We start from the raw sequence: 19,997 nt of genomic DNA on the forward strand, positions 1-19,997 counted from the left end.
AAAGCTTAGATTATAATATACGGCCAAATGTTGGGGGTCTGCCTCATGGACTAATACTCTTTGTCCCACATTTTGGTTGTTGTGATCTGGTCACCCTATAGTTTTGAGTAGTTTCCCTGTAGTGTACATGGTATAACAAAGTAAAACAAATCTCACTTTCTTTCTCTCTCAAACACGTATATGCACAAGGATTCATTATGGCAAATAATTACCAAAAAAAAGGCACATAACAACAGAGCAGTTCCTACAAAACCCTCCAAACCCCTCATCTCTTTCTATGACTGAAACCTACAATAGCTGCTCGACTACTTCCGCGCATGCGCAGAATGAGCGACAGTCGGGCTACCTAAACTGGTCAAACAGCGGGTGTGAAAATGGTAGGTAACCAAAATAAACACAAACCCAGGCATTGGGCTTTTAGTGCCACTAAGGCTTACATTGAGGACTATTGTCGTAGCATTAAAATACAGGCTGTGTCTCGTTGTGGCCAGCCTACAGGGACTAGTTCCTTGTGTTCGCTGCTGTTTACAGGGAAGGTCAGTGTATATGTGGAGAGCAGCTAGCTAGCTACACGTCTGGTAACTTCTGCTGTTACCAGGTCAGTCGGTGCACCTCAGAGACAGACACACACAGGGGTCGTTTGAGTGAAATCCCGGCTTATCCATAACCATACTGACAGAGTATTCTTATGATACTACCCACAGAGTTAATGCCAGTGATACATCTGGGCTAACTTAGCTACCATTAGCCAGTAGAAGTTACTAGCTGCTGATGTGGAGACAATGCTAACCTAATGTTACCCATCTGGTCACAGGCTGACAGCAGCACTTCATGTGGTCGTTATTGTTAACAGGAATCAGTAAGGGTTGTATGGTGGAGTCATTAGCAGCTTGATGAACTCACATCATGAGTTTTTAGTCTCAGGTTTCAGGAAATGCTCCTCAGTGCTCAGATACTGCAGCTGGTACTGTGAGGAAGTGACATGGTGATTTGACCATAGAGATATCTCTGGATAATATAGATTAGATTAGGGCTGGAGTATAAGATGTTTCTTTTTCATTATCAATTACTCTACTGTTTATTTACTTTGTTAAATAGTAAAAAAAAAAAGTGCTCATCAGAGTTTCCCAGAGCCCAAGATGATGTCTTCAAATTTGTCAAATCAACAGTCCAAAACTCAGAGCTATTCATCATAAGTGTACTAAAGAAAATAAGCAAATACTAACAATAGAGCAGCAGATCAATGATGATTAATCTATTATCAAATTTGTTGTAGTTTAATTTCAGTCAGTCAACTAATTGATGAATCAACCAGGCATAACATCTATGATGTATATAGTATTAGGAAGTCAGATTTCACCTGGAATTAGGTTAAAGTATGACAATGACTTTAAAGCTAACTGTTGTTTGTCACTGGTCTTTAATGGCTGCATTGAAATATTCAGATTTTATTTGTCTGGCCGAGTGAAATGTCCATTGCAGGGATGCACCGATCCGACTTTTTCAGTCCCGATAGCGATACCGAGTACCGATCCGATACCAGTGTTTAATATATAAGCTGTATGCCTCACTGTGTGGAAGTGACTGGGATCATTATTTTATGTTTAAGGCAACATATGGCTTGATTTAAACATTGGTTTCCTAACTTTGTAAAACAAAATGTAACAAATAAATATATAGATATACATTTACTGAATTATTATTTATTATTGAAATAATAAATCGCACTCCACCAACTTGGTAAAAAATCTTCAAAATGAACAGGAACTATTTACATAAATTTCAATTCAAGTAAAAACCTTGTTAATGCAGCAACAAATTGGTCAAAACTTAAACAGGAATTAAAATGACAGTGTATAATGTAAATCGTATATAAACATAGAATTGAATGGAAATGATCGGCCCCATTGTCACCGATATCCAACCCAGCTATTTGAGTCAATATGAGCCTGACATCCGATCCAATATCAGTATTGGTGCATCCCTAGTCCACTGAATGCCTCTTGCATTCACAACTGATTTATTTTTTACAACAATACTTATGTGCACATATCTTATAAAAGTGTTAATTTCCATACCGTAAAATATCTTCACAATATCAGTTTATAAAGTATTCTGACAACATTGTGACATTTTTCTTTCTTTTCATATTGCTGTGTATTTCTGTCCGGGTGCTTGTGTTACACTCCAGACTTGTTGCACCTCTAGGTCCGGGTGGTGGCATCCCATTTCCCTACTCATGTTACATCTATGACTGTAGTTATCTGAGGGGCCCTCCCGGGTACAGCATGTGCTTTGAGAATCCACAACATCTCCCTTCAGAAAAGCCCATTTTGCTTTTGGATAGGACATAATTACCAGCGCAGCGTCTTGGCTCACCACCTATAATGTGTGTATGTGTGTCAGTGTGACAGACTAACCTTTTTGAAATATGAGTGTTTCTGAGTGTCTCGCAGTCTTTACTGTTGCCTGAATGCCTGTAGATGTGTGTGTCTCGCTGTGTGTTCTTGTCTGTGTTTCGGTCTGTGTTTGCGTGCTGTTGTCAGTGTTCCCCGGTCTGATCGCACCCGTGTCTGACAGCCCCTGTCCTGTACTTACACAGCATAAGCTGAAGTCTTCGCAGAGGGACAAGGTACGGCAGTTCATGTCCTTCACACAGGCTGGGGAGAAGACAGCTGTATACTGCCTCACGCAGAATGACTGGAAACTAGAAGTTGCGACGGACAACTACTTTCAGAATCCAGATCTCTACTGTAAGGAATCCATGAAAACGTCAGTAGACCGGAAAAAGCTGGATCAGCTCTACAATCGCTACAAAGGTCAGTGGGACAGTCTGTGTTTTACGCTGTAACTTAAAAATATTTACTAGAATAGTTGTTCCAGAGAGGACTGTGTTCTTTAAAAGTTAGAGACACTACTAATGCAATAAGTGTCCGTGTAACTTTTTTTTTTTTCCCTTGATAGATCCCCAGGATGAAAATAAGATTGGTATTGATGGGATCCAACAGTTTTGTGATGACCTCACGCTGGATCCAGCCAGCATCACCGTGCTGGTCGTTGCGTGGAAGTTTCGCGCCGCCACTCAGTGCGAGTTCACCAAGAAGGAGTTTCTGGATGGAATGACGGACTTGGGGTGAGTGTTGACATCAACAGCGTGAAACAGTGGGACATAAACACAGTGCCCGAAGTATCTTCGCATGGTGGTTCTCTTAGTGTAGCTCCAGGGAGGGAAGGTTGTCTATATATAGAGCCACTCAACCCGCAGCTTGAGTATTCTGTGTCTTCGTGGAATGACTCAGTGGAAGAGCTGCGGTGATTTAATTTTTTGAAGTTCATGTGTCGAGGTTTACTTTGGCCAATTTGTCACCAGCATAAGGAAGCTGAAACTGGTTGGGGTGTCTGTATTCAATTACACTTTGTTTACGGTATTTATTGCGTAAATTGTCTATTTTTCTAGGTGTGACAGCCCAGAGAAACTGAAGGCCCTCTTGGCAAGATTAGAGCAGGAGCTCAAAGATAGTGGGAAGTTCAAAGACTTCTACCAGTTCACCTTTAACTTTGCCAAAAATCCCGAACAAAAGGGTCTAGGTAAGATGAGTGACAATAACAACAACAACTTGCTGAATGGTATCACTGAATTACAAAATGTTAGAATGAAGTGTTCTGCTTTTTTTTGTCTGTGTGCAGACTTGGAGATGGCTGTAGCCTACTGGAACCTGGTTCTGTCGGGACGATTTAAGTTCCTTGATCTTTGGAACAGATTCCTTTTGGTGAGTCAAAAGAAGTGAAATGAGGATTGGTATCAGCGCCAACACTGACCATGTAGAGCAGATCAGGTATTGGCCATGACGTGACAGGCAGAAATACAATTCTCTCTATTAGTTACATTCATGGTAGGGCGTTTTTATGGCCACAGTAATCCCTGGCTTCATGTTACCTTACACAAAAGCGATACCGATGAGTTCTGCACAGTTAGGAATACAGATTTTAAAATTTGGGGGAAAAAGAGGCAGATATCATGAGTTGAAAAGTTGGATTGGTGCATCCCTCATTGAAATCTATTTGGCCCAGTGATGGGAAATTACACCTCAATGACTCTGTCAAAGAGGGGAGGCAGCGAGTGTAACCAGAGGCCTGTACTACGAAGCAGGATTTGGGGTTAGCAAGGTAACTTCAGGGTTTTCAGTCCTACGACGGTGGTTCACTTCTTACCGGGGTAGATCACCATGGCTTATGCTGAACTACTAACCTGCTCCGGAGCAGGTTATGGTCCAGATAAGAGATCAACTCGTATAAAAGCACCGCCTACTGACCAATCAGAGCTCAGTGCGCAGATCGTATGATATTACACAAATATGAAGAAGTTTAAGTCACAATCCAGGCTAAAAACAACACAGTTTAAACTGATAGATGCAGGAAGGACAGCTGGCTGTATGCTGTGGGTGTTTACCGCTTTGAATTATGTTTTTATATTTATTCTTTTACTTGCACTCAAGTCCGTTTCACACCGCAGGAGTCTGAAAGAAGAAGGCTGAAATACTCATACACGCCACAACCTTGTCAAAGGTCATAATGAAGTGTAGTCTATTAAACCACTATATTCTGAAAGCTTTTTATAATATCACTGCCCCATCTAGCCGAGTATAAACTTTAGACTTTATAGACTTTTCAGGCCGTTAAAATGATAAGTCTGTTAATTTCCTTATTCCCCCCTCGGCTATTTTTCTTTTACCAGCTGCCCTTCCTGCATTTGGCAGCTTCAACTGTGTTACTTTTAGTCTGGATTATGAGTTTAACATCTCCGTATTTGTCTAATATTATAGTTTGTTCTTCCTTCGTAAAATGTGCCGCTCTGCTGACAGCCGACTTGTCCATGTCTGTGATTTGTCAGATGCTACAAACACCACCCCTTTTCATGTGAACGCGCTCATAGCCAGATTGAAAAACCTTGGGTTGACTTCCAGAGTTGATAACCACCATCGTAGGACCGCTTATAGAGATCGCTGATGTTAGAGTTAGTTAAGCCAGATAACAAGAAGATACCCTGGGTATGTTGAACTCACTTCGTAGTGCAGGCCTCAGCGGGTGTTTGGTTGGAATGAAAACCTGCTGACTCTTGGATCTCCAGAACATATGCTGGCCCACAGGTCCATCAGTGATTTACACTATGGTGTTATAATTGCAAAAATGTCTACAGTTTTTGGTTATAGAGATAGAATAAAATAAACACAGGCTGCGTGAAACCATGTATATACCAATATGTTGATTTATCAATTACAGGAACACCATAAACGATCCATCCCAAAGGACACATGGAACCTATTGTTGGACTTTGGTAACATGATTGCAGACGATATGTCAAACTATGATGAGGAAGGTGAGTTTTGGATCCATTTGCCTTCTCTGCGATGCTCTAGATATGAACTTTCCTACTTAAATCGCCGTGACACTAACGATACCTTGTTGTTCTTTTCTTTCTCAGGAGCGTGGCCTGTCCTTATAGATGATTTTGTGGAATTCGCTCGACCAATTGTAACGGGATCAAAACGTAAAACTCTCTAAATCCAATCCCGACTCTGGAAAGCCAGAACCTTGTTTCTTTTACAGTGACTTCATAGTTTTTTTTAAGACTTGTACAAAAAAAGTGAAAATTGTAGACTTCAGAGAGAAAACAGAAGCACTTGAAACTGTCAGGAAATCATCTTTCAGGGAGCTGAGTAAAAACTATGAGAACAGCTGGCTGCAATTTTTTTGTCCTCGTGAGACCGAGGCGTCGCGTGGACATCGCCGGATTCACCGTTGTCTCTCCTGTTGGATTCTCAGCATCCTGGACGCCCCTCTGCTCTGCTCCAGGAGGAGCACTACCCTGTAAACAGGGATGGACGCACAGCACTGAGAGGAGGTTCGCTGGCTGTGTGTGCTCTAAAGGGACTGGAGAGGAGAAAACTGTGTTTTAAGATTCTTCCTAGTCAGCTTTGTTTTGTTATATGAAGCTCTGAGTGGCTGTGCAAAGTTCCAGTGTCTTGCTCTAACCTCGGGACAGAGTGCTCGCTACACCAGCACCAACAGAACTGTTGCAGTTTTTACTGTACATACTGTATCTATTGGGACAGTTTACAAAGAGAGCTATATGAAGAATAATATAAATACGTTCAATTTATAAAATGCAAATTCTTTTATGTACAGTAAATGCTAAGATCTCTAATGGGATGCCTCAATATCGTGGATGATATGCTGTTGGTTTAATTGTTCGGTGGATCTGTCGAGTCATGGATTTGTGAGCTTCTCATTGAAAGCATGTTAAACACATTTTACGTCACCTCGGGCTGGTTTCACAAAATACATTTTCACTAAAGTAAAGGCAGTGCTTTAATTTAGATAACTGATATTGGCTCGTGGTATTCATTTGTCAGATTAATCTCAGTTGGGAGTGGGTCTTGAAAACCTTCGTAGTCCACAGCACCAAGATTTTGCTCTCAAAAGATAATTTCTAACCGTTGAGGAGTTTGTGTTGAGACATTAACGATGCTAAAGTGACTATTAAGCAGCATTTAAAGTTAAGAAACGACAGACCCTTAGGATTGCATGGCACATATCTGTATGTTATGGCAGTGCAAAGCCTTAAGTTCAGAAGCCAGGACACTAAAGGAGGGCGACACAACAGGACGAAAAAGTAAGCCTTAAGAATAAATATCTGTCTGTTCAATATTTATATTTCTGTTCAAGCCCATCTGTCCAGTGTTACTGAAGGTAGTGAAAATTAGAATATATTGTTAATAAATCATGTAAGTAGCCTAAGTATATTGTTCATTTAAGAAAGATGAATAAAGCATGAGTTTTTTTTCCATAATCATACATGCAAATAGTTCTTTTGATGAGTTAGATGAGGGACGCATTTTATATCACTCACAGAACAGTATAGCTGTGTTTGTAAAGCAGAGTTAGGATTGACAGAGTAAAAAAAGATTATAACCATACTGATCTGAATGTGTTAAAGAAAGCTTTAATATTACATTTTTCAGAATATTCCTCCATGTTGTTGATTGTTAATAATAAACAATATTTAACAAGATATTTTTTTTTAGTACTTAGCCGTGGTAATTTGGCCAATTTGATAATGGTGCTTTGGAAAACAGACACATCGTGAATTAGTTACACATGGTTCATTATGTTGTTATTTTGTGACTCTACAATGTAACACGTCAGAGGTACAGTACTGGATGATGGTGAAGAGCTGATCAGGATGATCGTAAAGTTAAACATGTTTGTTCCGCATCCTGCTCCTTAATAGAAGGCAGGTTAAGTGATATCTATTCCACTATGTATCTGCATGTTGTGCCGCCCTTTGCAAAAAGACCACAACCGCTTTGTAGCCAACATAAGTTTATTTTGCCAAAATGATTTCAGAGAGTTTAAAAGTTGACACACAGTTGAGACACACTTTGTGTCTCTCCATTATTGTTATCAAATAACGGAATAAAATGCCCCAAAAATACTTTTTTCTATAACATTTATGTTGTATACCAATAAGCTGTGGCTGTAGCTACTATTTAAGTATGGCTTTGCAGCGCATTAGGAAGAGATCTTGTAATGAACAGGAGAATAATTACAACAAGCTAAACTGGTTTCAGTGTACATATGGGCACCTCACTATTGTTCTCAAAGACAAACATGAAAATGTGTCCATATCCTTTTAAGGACAACAAGGGCATGGCCTCGGTATCGTTTCTGGGAATTTGGTGGATGTAACAATCTGAGAATGAGTTTATATTCTACAATTTCACTGGTTTAAAGCTGCAGTAGGCAGAATATGTTTGGCATCATCGGGCAAAAATTACATAATAATCTTTCAGCATATTGTAATTCAAGTGTTCTGAGAGAAAACTAGACTTCTGCACCTCCTCATGGCTCTGTTTTCTGGCTTTACAAAATCTAGCTCGTGACGGGAGACTTTGGCCAATCACAGGTCATTTCAGAGAGAGAGCGTTCATATTGGCGGTTCATTCAACAGAGGCAGCTGTCAATCACTTGCGAACTCTGATCAAACGGTCAAACTAGGCAGCGCTGATCAAATGTGAATCAATATTTTGTTACTGTAATGCCTATTTCTCTCCTCAAATGTTTTCAGAAACATCTTGTAGTGTACTGTTTAGCTGTAAAATGAGAAAGTTTGCTCCGGCTGGTGGGCGGTGCTTGGTATTTCCTCAACTGATCTCAACATGGCTGCCGGGACACAAACTCTCTCATTCATACATTCAGCACAAGAGTACACAGAGACACATGATTTTTTTTTCCAATCACCTGTCTCATGCACTACTGTCAGGATAGAGTTACTGTTTTATAAAAAAAAAACTTTTTTTTAAACATATTTGCTCCAATTCTACCCACTGCTTTAAAAGAAACATGTCAAATTGGGCTCTTAAAAAAAGTTAACTATTTTCTGACATTTTATCAACTGAACTATTTATCGTGAAAATAATCAGCCCATTAACCCTATAATGAAAATAATTGTTAATTGCAGCCCTATACTTACTACTATACTTACCTATACTACTCCACTACATTTATCTGGACGCTGTAGTTGCTAGAGTAACCGTCTGTTATTAAAAATATATGTGGCACCCAAGTATTCTACATTAGAGACAAAGTCGTACTTATAAGTGGTACGTGTTATGTATTATGTATTATGTATAGTGTTTTATAAAAATAACTTTTTTTAATCGTATTTGCTCCAATTCTACCCACTGCTGCTTTAAGGGGGAAAATTAGATGATTTTTTTGGCCACTTGGGAGCAGCAAAAACATTGATATAAAAATATTAAATAAGAATTGTAAAAGGGATTAAGTCTTCTTTATGATAATATTCCTGGCAGTGTGGAGACAGCTTTGAAATACAATTAGATGGTGTAGGGAGATGAAACTTACAGAAAACACTTTTTTTGATAGTTAAATATTTCTCGGGGGGGCTTGGACTGTGTTTCTAAAATCCCTGCTAGGAAATAATGTTTTACCATCTACAAGAGAAACCTTTATTTTGATCAATCCTGGACAGTAATATTGAAGAGGACAAGCAAACATTACAGTTTCTCTTCCTTCAATTGTTTTGCATGCAAATGAAGCCCTTACCTGTGGATGTTACCTGGGTGTTACTAAAACTAGCCCCTCCTCTCAGTGAAAACTGTAAGGTGAGTCACATTTGAAACTCAAACCGCTTTGTTATTTACCTTGACAGCATCTAGTCCTTTTCCAAAGGGAAAGAAATGAAATAAGCTCCTCCGTGCAGGTTGTTTATAGACTCGGTGGACTTCTTTACCTGCAGCACATCACACACAATGGAAATGGAAATGAAAGGAAATGCTTCTCAACCTCTCACATGTAGTAATGGCAGTGAAAGGTGAGCTTTGTGTTGATGTGTTCACTCTGATCGCATGTCTGTCTTTTGGTTGTTAAATGTAAATTCTTAACTACCAGTTATTTACATCAGCTTCTTTCCTCATTGTATTTGCACTTTATGTTCTACTTAACAAACGCGTAAAGTGGTTATTAAAAGCCAACTACCAAGCTTTAGTAAAATATCATAGCTAAAAGGGTGTTTTGTGGAAAATATATGACGTTTTCTGAGGTTATTTTTGAGCTTGAAGTTTGCTCCTTGCTACTAATCCTACTTGAAAGTAATTTAAAACTGGCTAATCATCCAGCTGGGGCATTTGATCTCCCCGCTACAGAAACCCGACCCTGTGGTGGCCGTTGTAGTGTCTGTCATCAGGGAATAGGAGCGAGAAAGAAAAGTGACACCAGCTGTCAGTCGTTTCTTTACAGTTGCGCGTAGTCATTCATTTGTACGTGGTACTGGACTGTGTGGATTTGCCCCCAGCAGGATTGACCCCTATGGCTTTGAGAGACGTCACGATTTTGAATCCTACAAGGAGATGATGAATGAGTATGTAGCCGTCCTCAACAGGAGGTCGATGAGATGGTCCAAGCTCCTTCAAGAGAAACCCCATGTGGGGAAGGACTTGACAGGTACAAGCAACACAAACAAACACACACACACACACACACACACACACACACACACACACACACACACACACACACACACACACACACACACACACACTACTGTTTGGTTTTGGTGCTCTCTTGTTGTGTGACGTAATTCTAAACTCTGTTTGGGAAGTGAAAAGGTATGTGCGTAAAGGTGTGCCGAATGAGCACCGTGCCAGGATTTGGATGGCAGCCAGTGGCGCACAAGAACGACTGGAGAGCAACCGGGGTTATTACCAGTCTCTGCTGGCCATGGAGCACGACGCCAAGCTGAAGGAAACCATTCATACAGGTGCAACAAAGAGGCCTTTTTCACAGATAATACTCTGACATGTCTAAATAATGATGGCTGAATACCATTTAGCAGCTTCAGCTTCAGGGTGCTGGTATTGTGCACGCTGGCTCACTGTCATGACTGATGGTACATGTCCACAGCTTCCGTCCTTTCCACGCTTCCCATTCATTGTCTATGTAAGCAGCCATGCAATGCATTCTGGTAGCGTGGCGGCGTGATTCGAGACAGACAGTCGCCCGCTCCTCATTTGCATAAAGTGGAAGGGCTAGGCTACTTCATGCAAATCAGGGGCGTCCGGCGCAACTCGCCGCCTCTGGAAACTCCCTAGAAACTTTTAAACTAACCCTTTTTGATCCAAAATAAAGACAGATTCAGCAACTGCATAAAATGTTTTCAGAAACACATTTCGGTGAACTATTTTCATAATATAGGAGAAGAAAGTTTGCAAACGAGCCGCCACGTTGGTTTCCGGTTTGAATGCTGGGAGCAGCAGCCCACGAGGAAAAGCGTTCGTCCGATCAGGTGCCTTGTGTCTAGTGTCTAGCCCAGGGGTGCCCAATACGTCGATCGCGATCTACCGGTCGATCGCGAAGGTAGTGTGGGTAGATCGCATGGCATTAAAAAAAAAAAAATTTTTTTTTTTTTTTTTTTTTTAAATAGACGTCAGCCAACAAATTGCAACACTGTTTCACCTGAACTCATCTGGAATGGAGGATGAGATTTTGACACTACAAGCTGACATTCAGTCCAGGGCTCATGGACAGTTCTGGAACTTACTCACAGAGGAAAAGTACCCCAACATGAGGAAATGTGCTACCTCCTTGACTGCATTATTCGGCTCCACTTATTTATGCGAGTCAGCCTTTTCCCACATGAAGATTATTAAGTCCAAATACCGTTCCACCTTGACTGATGATCATTTGGAAGTGTGCTTGAGGCTGGCTATCAGCAGCTACTGTCCGGACTATGCATCCCTGGCTGATTCCATTCAGTGCAAGTCATCAGAGTAAGGTAATGACAAAAAATGTACAGAGTTATATTGTACAATATGGGTTCATGCAGTTATGCAAGGTACACCAACATATATTGTACATATAAAGAATACTCAATATATTTATAAATAAATATATGTTTTGCATTTTTATAGTAGGTAGATCATTTTGACTTGGTCATTTTATAAGTAGCTCGCATGCTGAAAAAGTGTGTGCACCCCTGACCTACATGTTAAAGCCCTCCCAAGTACTCTTCGTGCCCATAAAGTAGATTAAAAGTCTCTCAGTGTTAACAGGCTGTTCCCATGTTCCCATAAAAGATAACTCATTTGCTCTTTGTCTCTGAACTGTATAACAGTTTCTCTCACTAAGACATTATTCAATTTAATTGACTTTTTTTAACACAACTTATCAAGACTCACTTGTATTACCTCACTTTTCTTAACTGATGTTTTTCTCTTTTGCTGTCATTTCTGTAATTCTATTTTGTGGCTCCTGTGTTGGATGTGGTGCTAAATGAATGTTTGATTTTTGAAGTGTTTTTATTTGGAGATGCACATGTTAAGGAAATAATATCAACTATTATCAACTACTGTCAACTATTTTGATAATTGATTAATCATGTTCATTGCTTTATTTGTTTTGGACTGCACAAAAAAAAGCAATTTGAAGACATCCCCTTTAGAGCTGCAACAATTAATCGATTAGTTGGCGATTAATTTATTAGTTGACAACTATTTTGATAATCGATTAATCAGTTTGAGTCATTTTTTAAAGAAAAAAAAAGTCTAAATTCTCAGACTCCAGCTTCTTAAATGTGAATATTTTCTGGTTTCTTCACTCCTGTATGACAGTTAACTGAATATCTTTGAATTGTGGACAAAACAAGACATTTGAGGACATCATCTTGGGCGTTGGGAAACACTGATAGATATTTTATAGACCAAACAACTAATCGATTAATCGAGAAAATAATCAACAATTAAAATAATCTTTAGTTGCAACCTTAATCCCATTATTGGTGTTAAGGAAATTGTGATCTACATCTTTCACACATTTCTGTTAGACTAAATGATTCATCTAATAATTGAGAAAATAATCTGCAAAATACTTGACAGTGAAAATAATCATTAGTTGCAGCGTTACATCAACTACAATGTAGTTGAAGCATCAAGTCAATAGCATAATGACAGATACCAATGCCTATTCTGAGCCAGGGCTGCAACTAACGATTATTTTCATTGTCGATTAATCTATTATTTATTTTTAACAGTCACACTGCATCAAATCTGAGTATGATCATGTTTTGATTCCAAAATCAAAGTCTTCACATTAACCACAGCAGTCAGATCACTTCCTCAAAACTATTTAGCCTACTTAAGAAAATCTTACCCTACCTCTAGGATTTGGCCTAATTCTCCTCATAAAGTACCATGAACAGAATTAAGCTGTGACAGTCATATGGATAGATCTGAATGAATGCAGTGGGAGGAAACCAAATGATCCGGTAGGTTTTTTTTCTCATTCTATGCACATCTAAATCAGCAGAGTATTGCATAATGTAACAGAAGAGGGGTGTTGCATAATGCCAGACTGCACTGACTGGAAGCTGGCATGATGGATCCTCCATTCATTCGTTGTTGCAAACTCATTCGTTACAAAAATTCTCCAGGTACAACATTACTCTGGACCCAGCAACAACACTATACCTGTGCTTTCAGAATCACTCTAACAGAAGGACTAGCCTCGCTGTCAGCTAAAGTAGCGTAGACGCATCAATAACCGGATGCATATAAATTGTGTGAGCGTGCGTGTGCGTGATTGTGTGTGTGTGTGTGCTATTAAAGTGAGATGCTGAGAGTAGTTTTTAAATGTGTTTATTGTGTTAAAATCCCGTATCTAAATTAGGAGGATTGACAATAAAAATCAGTGCCTTAGACCTGCAAAAAGTATAGGTCTCTACCTTTGCCTGCACGTTGGCTTTTAATGCCACGTGACATAGACAGAATGTGTGCTTTGCTGAAGTTTAGCAGTAAACTAGCGCTTTGTGACTCTAGCCCTGATAAATGTCTGTGTGAAAGTTGCATAACTAGGTTCAAGCTAAATCTTTATATTCCACTAAAAGTGCAGAGACTGTAAGGAATATGTACAGTATGTATGCCAATAAAGCCCATACACTACAACTCGGCTTTGTCACTTTGTATGTGCGTTTATATCTGCCAAATTACAACTTCAAATATTGAAGTGAAGAAAGTTGAAATTAGAAACTATACATCAAGTTATTCTTTCCTCTAACAAATTTAAAGCGTAAGGAACCTGGTACTTCGCTGTTAGACTTTCTCCTTCGGCTGCCAGTGTTTTTGTTATTACCTACAAGCCCATCAAGCGTCCATTGCTGGGAGGCAATCCCTCGCGATAAAAAACACCCCTGAGGACATGTACCATTACTGGGACACTTGAATACAACAGAGCTGTTATTAGTGAGCTTTTCCTACTGTGACAAGTTAAAATCTCTGCTGTAAAAAAACAATTCTCACCTCAACTTCTATCAACAGGTCCATATCATAATACAATTCTTGTCTTGTTATTTTTGGCAGACATGCATAGGACCTTTCCTGACAACGTCCTCTTCAAGAGCAGAGCAGAACCGAGCCTGCAGAAGGCTCTGTACAATGTGCTGCTGGCCTACGGACACCATAACAAGGAAGTGGGCTACTGTCAGGTGAAGGAAACAGCACATGGGAGAAGTTTGCCTCCAGGGTTTAAGTTTCTGCCAGAAATCTTCTTAGGTTTAGGCAACAAACCTTCAGAAAGGATGGTGGTTTGGATTAAGTACATTTTCTGGTAGAAAGCCCTGAAGGCAAACTTCTCCCAACACTTTTTATCTCCCCTCCCTTAACATAGCATCTGTTTGCCTAAAGAACAGGACCGGCTAGTTCCTTATTCATTTAACTACATGTGAGGGATTTTCCCCAAATGTGGCTTTTGGTGCAACATTCACTAATCAAGTCAAGTCAAAGTCATATTTTTATGTTTACTGAAGTCACACAGTTTAGGTAAAGGTAGAGGAATTGAATTACTCATTTTAAAATTGACAGGTATACAGTTACATCCTGTTTCCCCCAGACATGCAAGTATGTCATCACAACTAATTTGACAACATATTGGTGACAAAATCACATCCTTGATTAAGCTTTTGGAAATATGTTGTTGCTGTGGATATTGGTGCCTTCAAATGAAACTCGTGAGCTCGTGTTTACAACATGGGAAGTCGTGTACACGATATGTTTGGCATTCAAGTGGTTAAGTCGTGAAGAACACCTCTGCTAAGCAACGGCAATATTAACGTTACTGTCGGCGACTAGAAGCCACAGAGGCTAACGATTTAGCAAGCTAGCAAGTGGGTACATGTAGGCATTGTTACACTTAATTAGGACTTATAGTCGTAGCTAATTTGCCTACCTTGTCCCTGGTTAGGCATTTAAGAAAAAAAAAAAAATACACAATACTACATCATACATAAAATCACATAATATAACATCGTACATTTCAATAAATTTACATATCTATGTTCCCAATCAATAATCAGTGATCACAGGTTTGGTTTAATTCACCCAATGTTTCATCTTTTCATTACACGTTTTCAGGTCAGGTTGTATTTTTATTTCTGTTGGTAGGGCATTCCAAAAACTGAAAAACCTTTTACTGAAAAAGATGACTGACCGAAGGTTGTTTTGCGCTGTGCCAGTTACCATTTGTTGATCCCCTAGTGGCTATTCTATTGGTATTAATTCTATAGATAAAATGACAGAGGAAAAAGATGGGGCCGTTGGGAATATCAACATTTTCCTCAGACATATTATAAAATTACAAAGAATTATGATATACAACCAAAATTACAATATATTCACTTATTATGTACCTAAAAATGACCTTCCAAGGCCTCCGCCATTTCTGACGTCAACAAACACGTCACAACTCGTGAACTTGGAGCTTTCAGAAACTTTCCACTTACGAGGTTGTGAATACCACAAGAGGGGGGCGTTCATATGGACTCTTCTTGTGAACACGGTAAACACGACCCCATTTGAAGGCACCATATGTCCAGCATGAATACTGCCATGTGTTTGGCTGCATGTGTCTGTAAATCAGTGACCTACAGTATGCCATTGGGCTCACTCACAGGTCGCTGTCTCTGTTCATTTCAGGGCATGAACTTCATCGCAGGCTACCTCATGATCATCACCAAAGATGAAGAGAACTCCTTCTGGCTCATGGATGCATTGGTGGGCAGAATGCTCCCAGGTAGAGTCTTTTTTAAAATGGTCACACACACACACACACTGTTAAGGTCCCTGCACAACGCCTCAGGTGTTTTCAATTAGTGTGTCTGATTAGACGTTTGCTCAGGTTGAAGGTGGGCGCGGCTATGGGAACATGACGTCACCAAAGCCAATGCACCAATCAAAATGGTAAAGGTGAACAGGAAAGTGAGGAAGATGTCAATATGCCCTTTTCACAGCAGCCTTTTTGACATGTCATCGCAGGGTAAACACAGGTGTAGTTGATAAAATGAAGTATGGTCCCTTTCTGTTTAGTGTCACAGCTAGTCCAGGGAAGTAGCTAGAAAGGAGCCAGCAAACTGGGGAAACTCTCGCGAGATTGTTGAGGTTAGGCACTGACCTTGATCAGGGCTATAGTCAAGTCCAACTTAATCAAGTCCAAGACCAGGTCCAGTCGAGTCTTAGTCAAGACCGAGTTCAGAGCAAATCAAGTCCTGTTCAAGACCATAATAGGCAATGTGTCTTTCCAATGCTAATATAGTGATTATTGAGTTAAGATGGACAGAAATAATCTATAAACACTATTGATCTATCTTCTAACAACAAACAGGAGCAACTTTACCAGTTCACAATAGCCGAGCCCGAGTCGAAGACAAGTCAGAGTCCAACAGGGCACGAGTCCAAGACAAGTGCAAGACTTCAAAAAAGTGGACTCGAGACCAAGTCTGGACTCGAGTACTACAGCCCTGCCTCGAATGGTTAAGGTCAGGCATTGACCTCAAATAGTCAAAGTTAGGCATTGACCTCGAAAATGTATGGTTAGGATAGGTCGTCGGGCAGCGAGTCTCGCAAGAGTTTTTGCATGTTTTTGCAGATCTCAGATCAGATTTCCCAATTTGCATGCTCCCTTCTAGACACAACCCAATTCCAGTGAGCCAGCATGCACAATACCAGGGGCCTGGCCCTCATAAATGAATGAGAAAATAGAAGAAAAGGTCAAATAAAACATTAAAACAAAGACATGGATGTGAAAAAGCTACTAAACATGTATGATAAAATAGCCAGTTAATGTAGCAGTGCTTAGTTATAGAGCTCACCCAGGGCCATTATTTGGAAGCGTGCAGTTTGTAAGGGCAAGTCCTGTAAAATAGTTATATTTATAACAAGTATAACAAGTTTTAAAGACCTTAAAATCTCTTCTAAAATTAATTTGATTAAATGACATAAGATGAAAGAAGCGTAGACTCATTAGAACAGATGTGATAACGCTTTGCTCCAATTAAAGCTATGGCAGCAGCATACTGAACGAGTAGGCTACAGACTTTTAGGCAGACCAGAGAGCAGTGCAGTCTGCATTTGTTCCTGTTTATAACAGGAAAAAGACCAGATCTTATCTTCAGATCAGTAATTTGTCATATTTGTATCATATTTGCTTGTGCTGTACAGTGCTCCTCTTCTTTACTTCTTTGAATCAATATCTGTGTTTTATCATGGCCCTTGGAGCAGTGTCTGGGTCATTGATGTCAAAAACATTTATTTTAATGTTATGAAGGTAGCTAAAATATTTGTTACATTTGCAACACCTGCATAACAATACAAATGAAAAGTGCTTTCTTATCATGACCCATCGTTGTAATATAGAAGAGTAGTGGACCCGAGTTGGAGCCTTGTGGGACTCCACATGGAAAAATCATTCTTGCAAGAAGTTTTGGACTAACACAACAATCTGAAGCATTTAGATTTGATCTTAGAGATAGAAACAAAACCAGTTCACAATTGTTTTTAAAAGGCCGACCGACAAGTATCACTACTGCACTCAGATAGACAAATGTAAACTCATCTACTTTGTGGATATTGTAGACTTCTACAGCCCGGCCATGATGGGCCTGAAGATTGACCAGGAGGTTCTCGGGGAGCTGGTGAAGGCTAAATCTCCTGCAATAGGACAGCTCATGGACCAGTTTCCCGGCATATGGACACTGGTGGTGTCGCGCTGGTTCATCTGCCTCTACATTGACGTACTCCCAATTGAGGTGAGGAAAATTTTGAGGTTTAGACACAAATGAGGAATTGATGGTGATGTTGAAGCACGTTTCTTCTTGTGCTTGCAGACAGTTCTGCGGGTCTGGGATTGTCTTTTCTACGAGGGCTCCAAGGTTCTTTTCCGTGTTGCTCTGACTCTCATCATTCACCACCAGCCGGAGATCCTGAGAGCTCGCTCTTTGACTGACGTATGCGAGTGCTTCAAACAAATCACCTGCGGTGCTTTCACTCTGGACTGCCACACCTTCATGCAGGTGCGATGAGAAAGGACAGAAACACTGGCTGTTGTTACTGGGCTTAGAACAGTTTGAACACCAGCTCTCCACCGCTGTCAAACCTTTGCAAAAGGCCAATCTGCATTAGGGCTGCAACTAATGATTATTTTCATCATCCATTATTCAGCTTTGTTGATTAATCAATGTACAAAAACAGAGAAATGGTGCAGATGGGAAGCTCACGGAGCCCATGGTGACGTCTTCAAAATGTCTTGTTTTGTCCATATAACAGCTCTAAACCCAAATATATACAGTTTATTATCGTATAAAACAAAGAAAAGCAAATAATCTACATTTTAGAGGCTGGAATGAACACATTTCTGGCATTTCTTCTTGAAAAATTACTTAAACGGTTGATTAATTATCAAAGTTGTTGCTGATGAATCAACTTGTTAATTAATTGACTAATTTGTTCCGCTCTAAAGTGCTTTATAAAGTGTATTATTGTTCACAGTGGTAGAAAATGCTCCTTAATAAAACAATAGAAGAGAACGTGTCTTTGACTTAACTCAAGTGGGCCAGGTTGCACAGAGGAGAATAGATTTACCAAAAGTATACCGATCAGAAAAGGGGGTGTCATGGCAAATATTCATTCTTCTTTTCAGATGATGACAGATTTAACCAAACCCTGGAATGGAAATCCTGTTAGCCAGTTTATCCAGAGCCAGTTTATTATGGATGAGGTGTTTACATGAAGCTTATTCTATCTGAAATCTTATTATCAGGCTCCATATGAACACAGCTTAGTGTGTAACTGTGTATATGTCTTTAAAGGAACAATCTGGAACATTAATCAATGTGGTGACGTCCTCTCAAACTCTCTTTTTACAGAAAATCTTTACAGAACCTGGGAGCCTGTCGATGGCAACTATTGATAAACTCAGAGAGAAATGCAGGCAAAGAATACTGGAGGAAGAATCTGGACGGCCATAAAGTTTTGGATCCACCATCCCTCCCATTTGACTGGATTTCTGAAACTATCAGCTTTCATTCAGTGTAAGGAAGTAACCCTGTACTATCAGGAACTGTTACCAAAATGGACTGCTGTTGGCTTTTTGTTTCAGCTTCTGTTTCTGTATCATGTATCATGTCGTTTTTGAACTTTGTGTTTTGCTCATGGTCCCATGTTTGCAGAATATTTCTGCTGCTATAAGTACTTCAAGATAATCACACCCGATGATTTGTAAATGTTTTACTTTGTAGTAGTATGGGAGTGATACAATTAGCTTTGTTATTGTGGAGAATAATAGTTTGTAAATTCTGTTTTTATCTTTCAGTGTCTAATGGAAAAGGGGAATTAAAGGTGCTCTATACAATATCCAGATATATAGCAGCAAACAACTATTAGCTATGTAAAGTTATAGAGGAGTAATCTCTACCTGAGCAGAGAATGAAGTCACTCTCTCTGCGTGTTGTAATCCAAGCTTCTCTGTGTTTTTTTGACATAGGCAGCCACGTGTCTTTTAGTGCATGTTAGTGCATGTGAGCGTGCCCCACTGGCTAGCTCACGGACGCCGCTCTGCACTGCTCTCATACAGCGGTTACAGCTGATAATGCCGTCCCAAACCGACGCCGCCGTTGCGGAAGCGTAGCACCCACCCTCCGGTTCCACCCAGGTTAGCACCGTTAACTGCGAGCCAATGGCTCAGCCGTCGGAGGCAACAGAAATGCTTCACATCACGCATTCAGCAACTTTAATGTCTCTTGGACTTCAACACTGTTCAAACCGTCCGTTTCTCTTTTTGAAGTAAAATGAGATGTCCTAATTTACAGAACTTTGTGTTTCACTTTTTATTGTTAACATGAACATAATAATTGGTCTAATCTTTTTCCTGATCTAACTGACCTCAAAACTGCCTCTGTCAAACAAAAGTAAAGAGAAGTGGTAATGTCTCCGTTACATGATGGTCTTCAACAACAGTTCATTCAGGGGCTGCAAACCTGTGGCTGTATATTATGTCTAGAAATCCACTAGGACTGCTGAGTCACAGACAAATCATCAAAAAGGTCTTTGTGTTTATTTTTTCAGTTGTTTAACGTCTCTGGTACTAACTAGCCAACT

At 39.9% G+C, this 19,997-nt stretch overlaps 1 protein-coding gene and 1 pseudogene across 1 annotated transcript; both read left to right on the forward strand.

Annotated features, from left to right (window-relative positions):
* The first annotated feature begins 262 nt into the window (after positions 1-262).
* On the forward strand, positions 263-6,847 carry LOC141782497 (DCN1-like protein 1; annotated as a pseudogene).
* Positions 6,848-9,079: 2,232 nt separating this feature from the next.
* LOC141782500 (growth hormone-regulated TBC protein 1-A-like) lies at positions 9,080-19,748 on the forward strand. Its single transcript, XM_074658940.1, has 8 exons — positions 9,080-9,394; positions 9,878-10,023; positions 10,181-10,339; positions 13,932-14,056; positions 15,543-15,639; positions 17,478-17,650; positions 17,729-17,914; positions 18,767-19,748. Exons 1-8 carry the CDS (start codon positions 9,333-9,335, stop codon positions 18,866-18,868), a joined length of 1,050 nt encoding a protein of 349 aa, XP_074515041.1. The 5' UTR covers positions 9,080-9,332; the 3' UTR covers positions 18,869-19,748.
* Positions 19,749-19,997: the final 249 nt, after the last annotated feature.

The sequence above is a fragment of the Sebastes fasciatus genome, chromosome 14 (genome assembly GCF_043250625.1).
Source record: "Sebastes fasciatus isolate fSebFas1 chromosome 14, fSebFas1.pri, whole genome shotgun sequence".
Taxonomy (NCBI): Eukaryota; Metazoa; Chordata; class Actinopteri; order Perciformes; family Sebastidae; genus Sebastes; species Sebastes fasciatus.

What these genes read in the sequence shown, in the direction of transcription:
- LOC141782500 (XM_074658940.1), top strand. Translation starts at nt 9,333, where the DNA reads ATGGAAATGGAAATGAAAGGAAATGCTTCTCAACCTCTCACATGTAGT. An exon ending in TGTGGGGAAGGACTTGACAG is followed by an intron (nt 10,024 to 10,180) that starts GTACAAGCAACA and finishes CTGTTTGGGAAG; the next exon opens with TGAAAAGGTATGTGCGTAAA. An exon ending in GGTGGGCAGAATGCTCCCAG is followed by an intron (nt 15,640 to 17,477) that starts GTAGAGTCTTTT and finishes TGGATATTGTAG; the next exon opens with ACTTCTACAGCCCGGCCATG.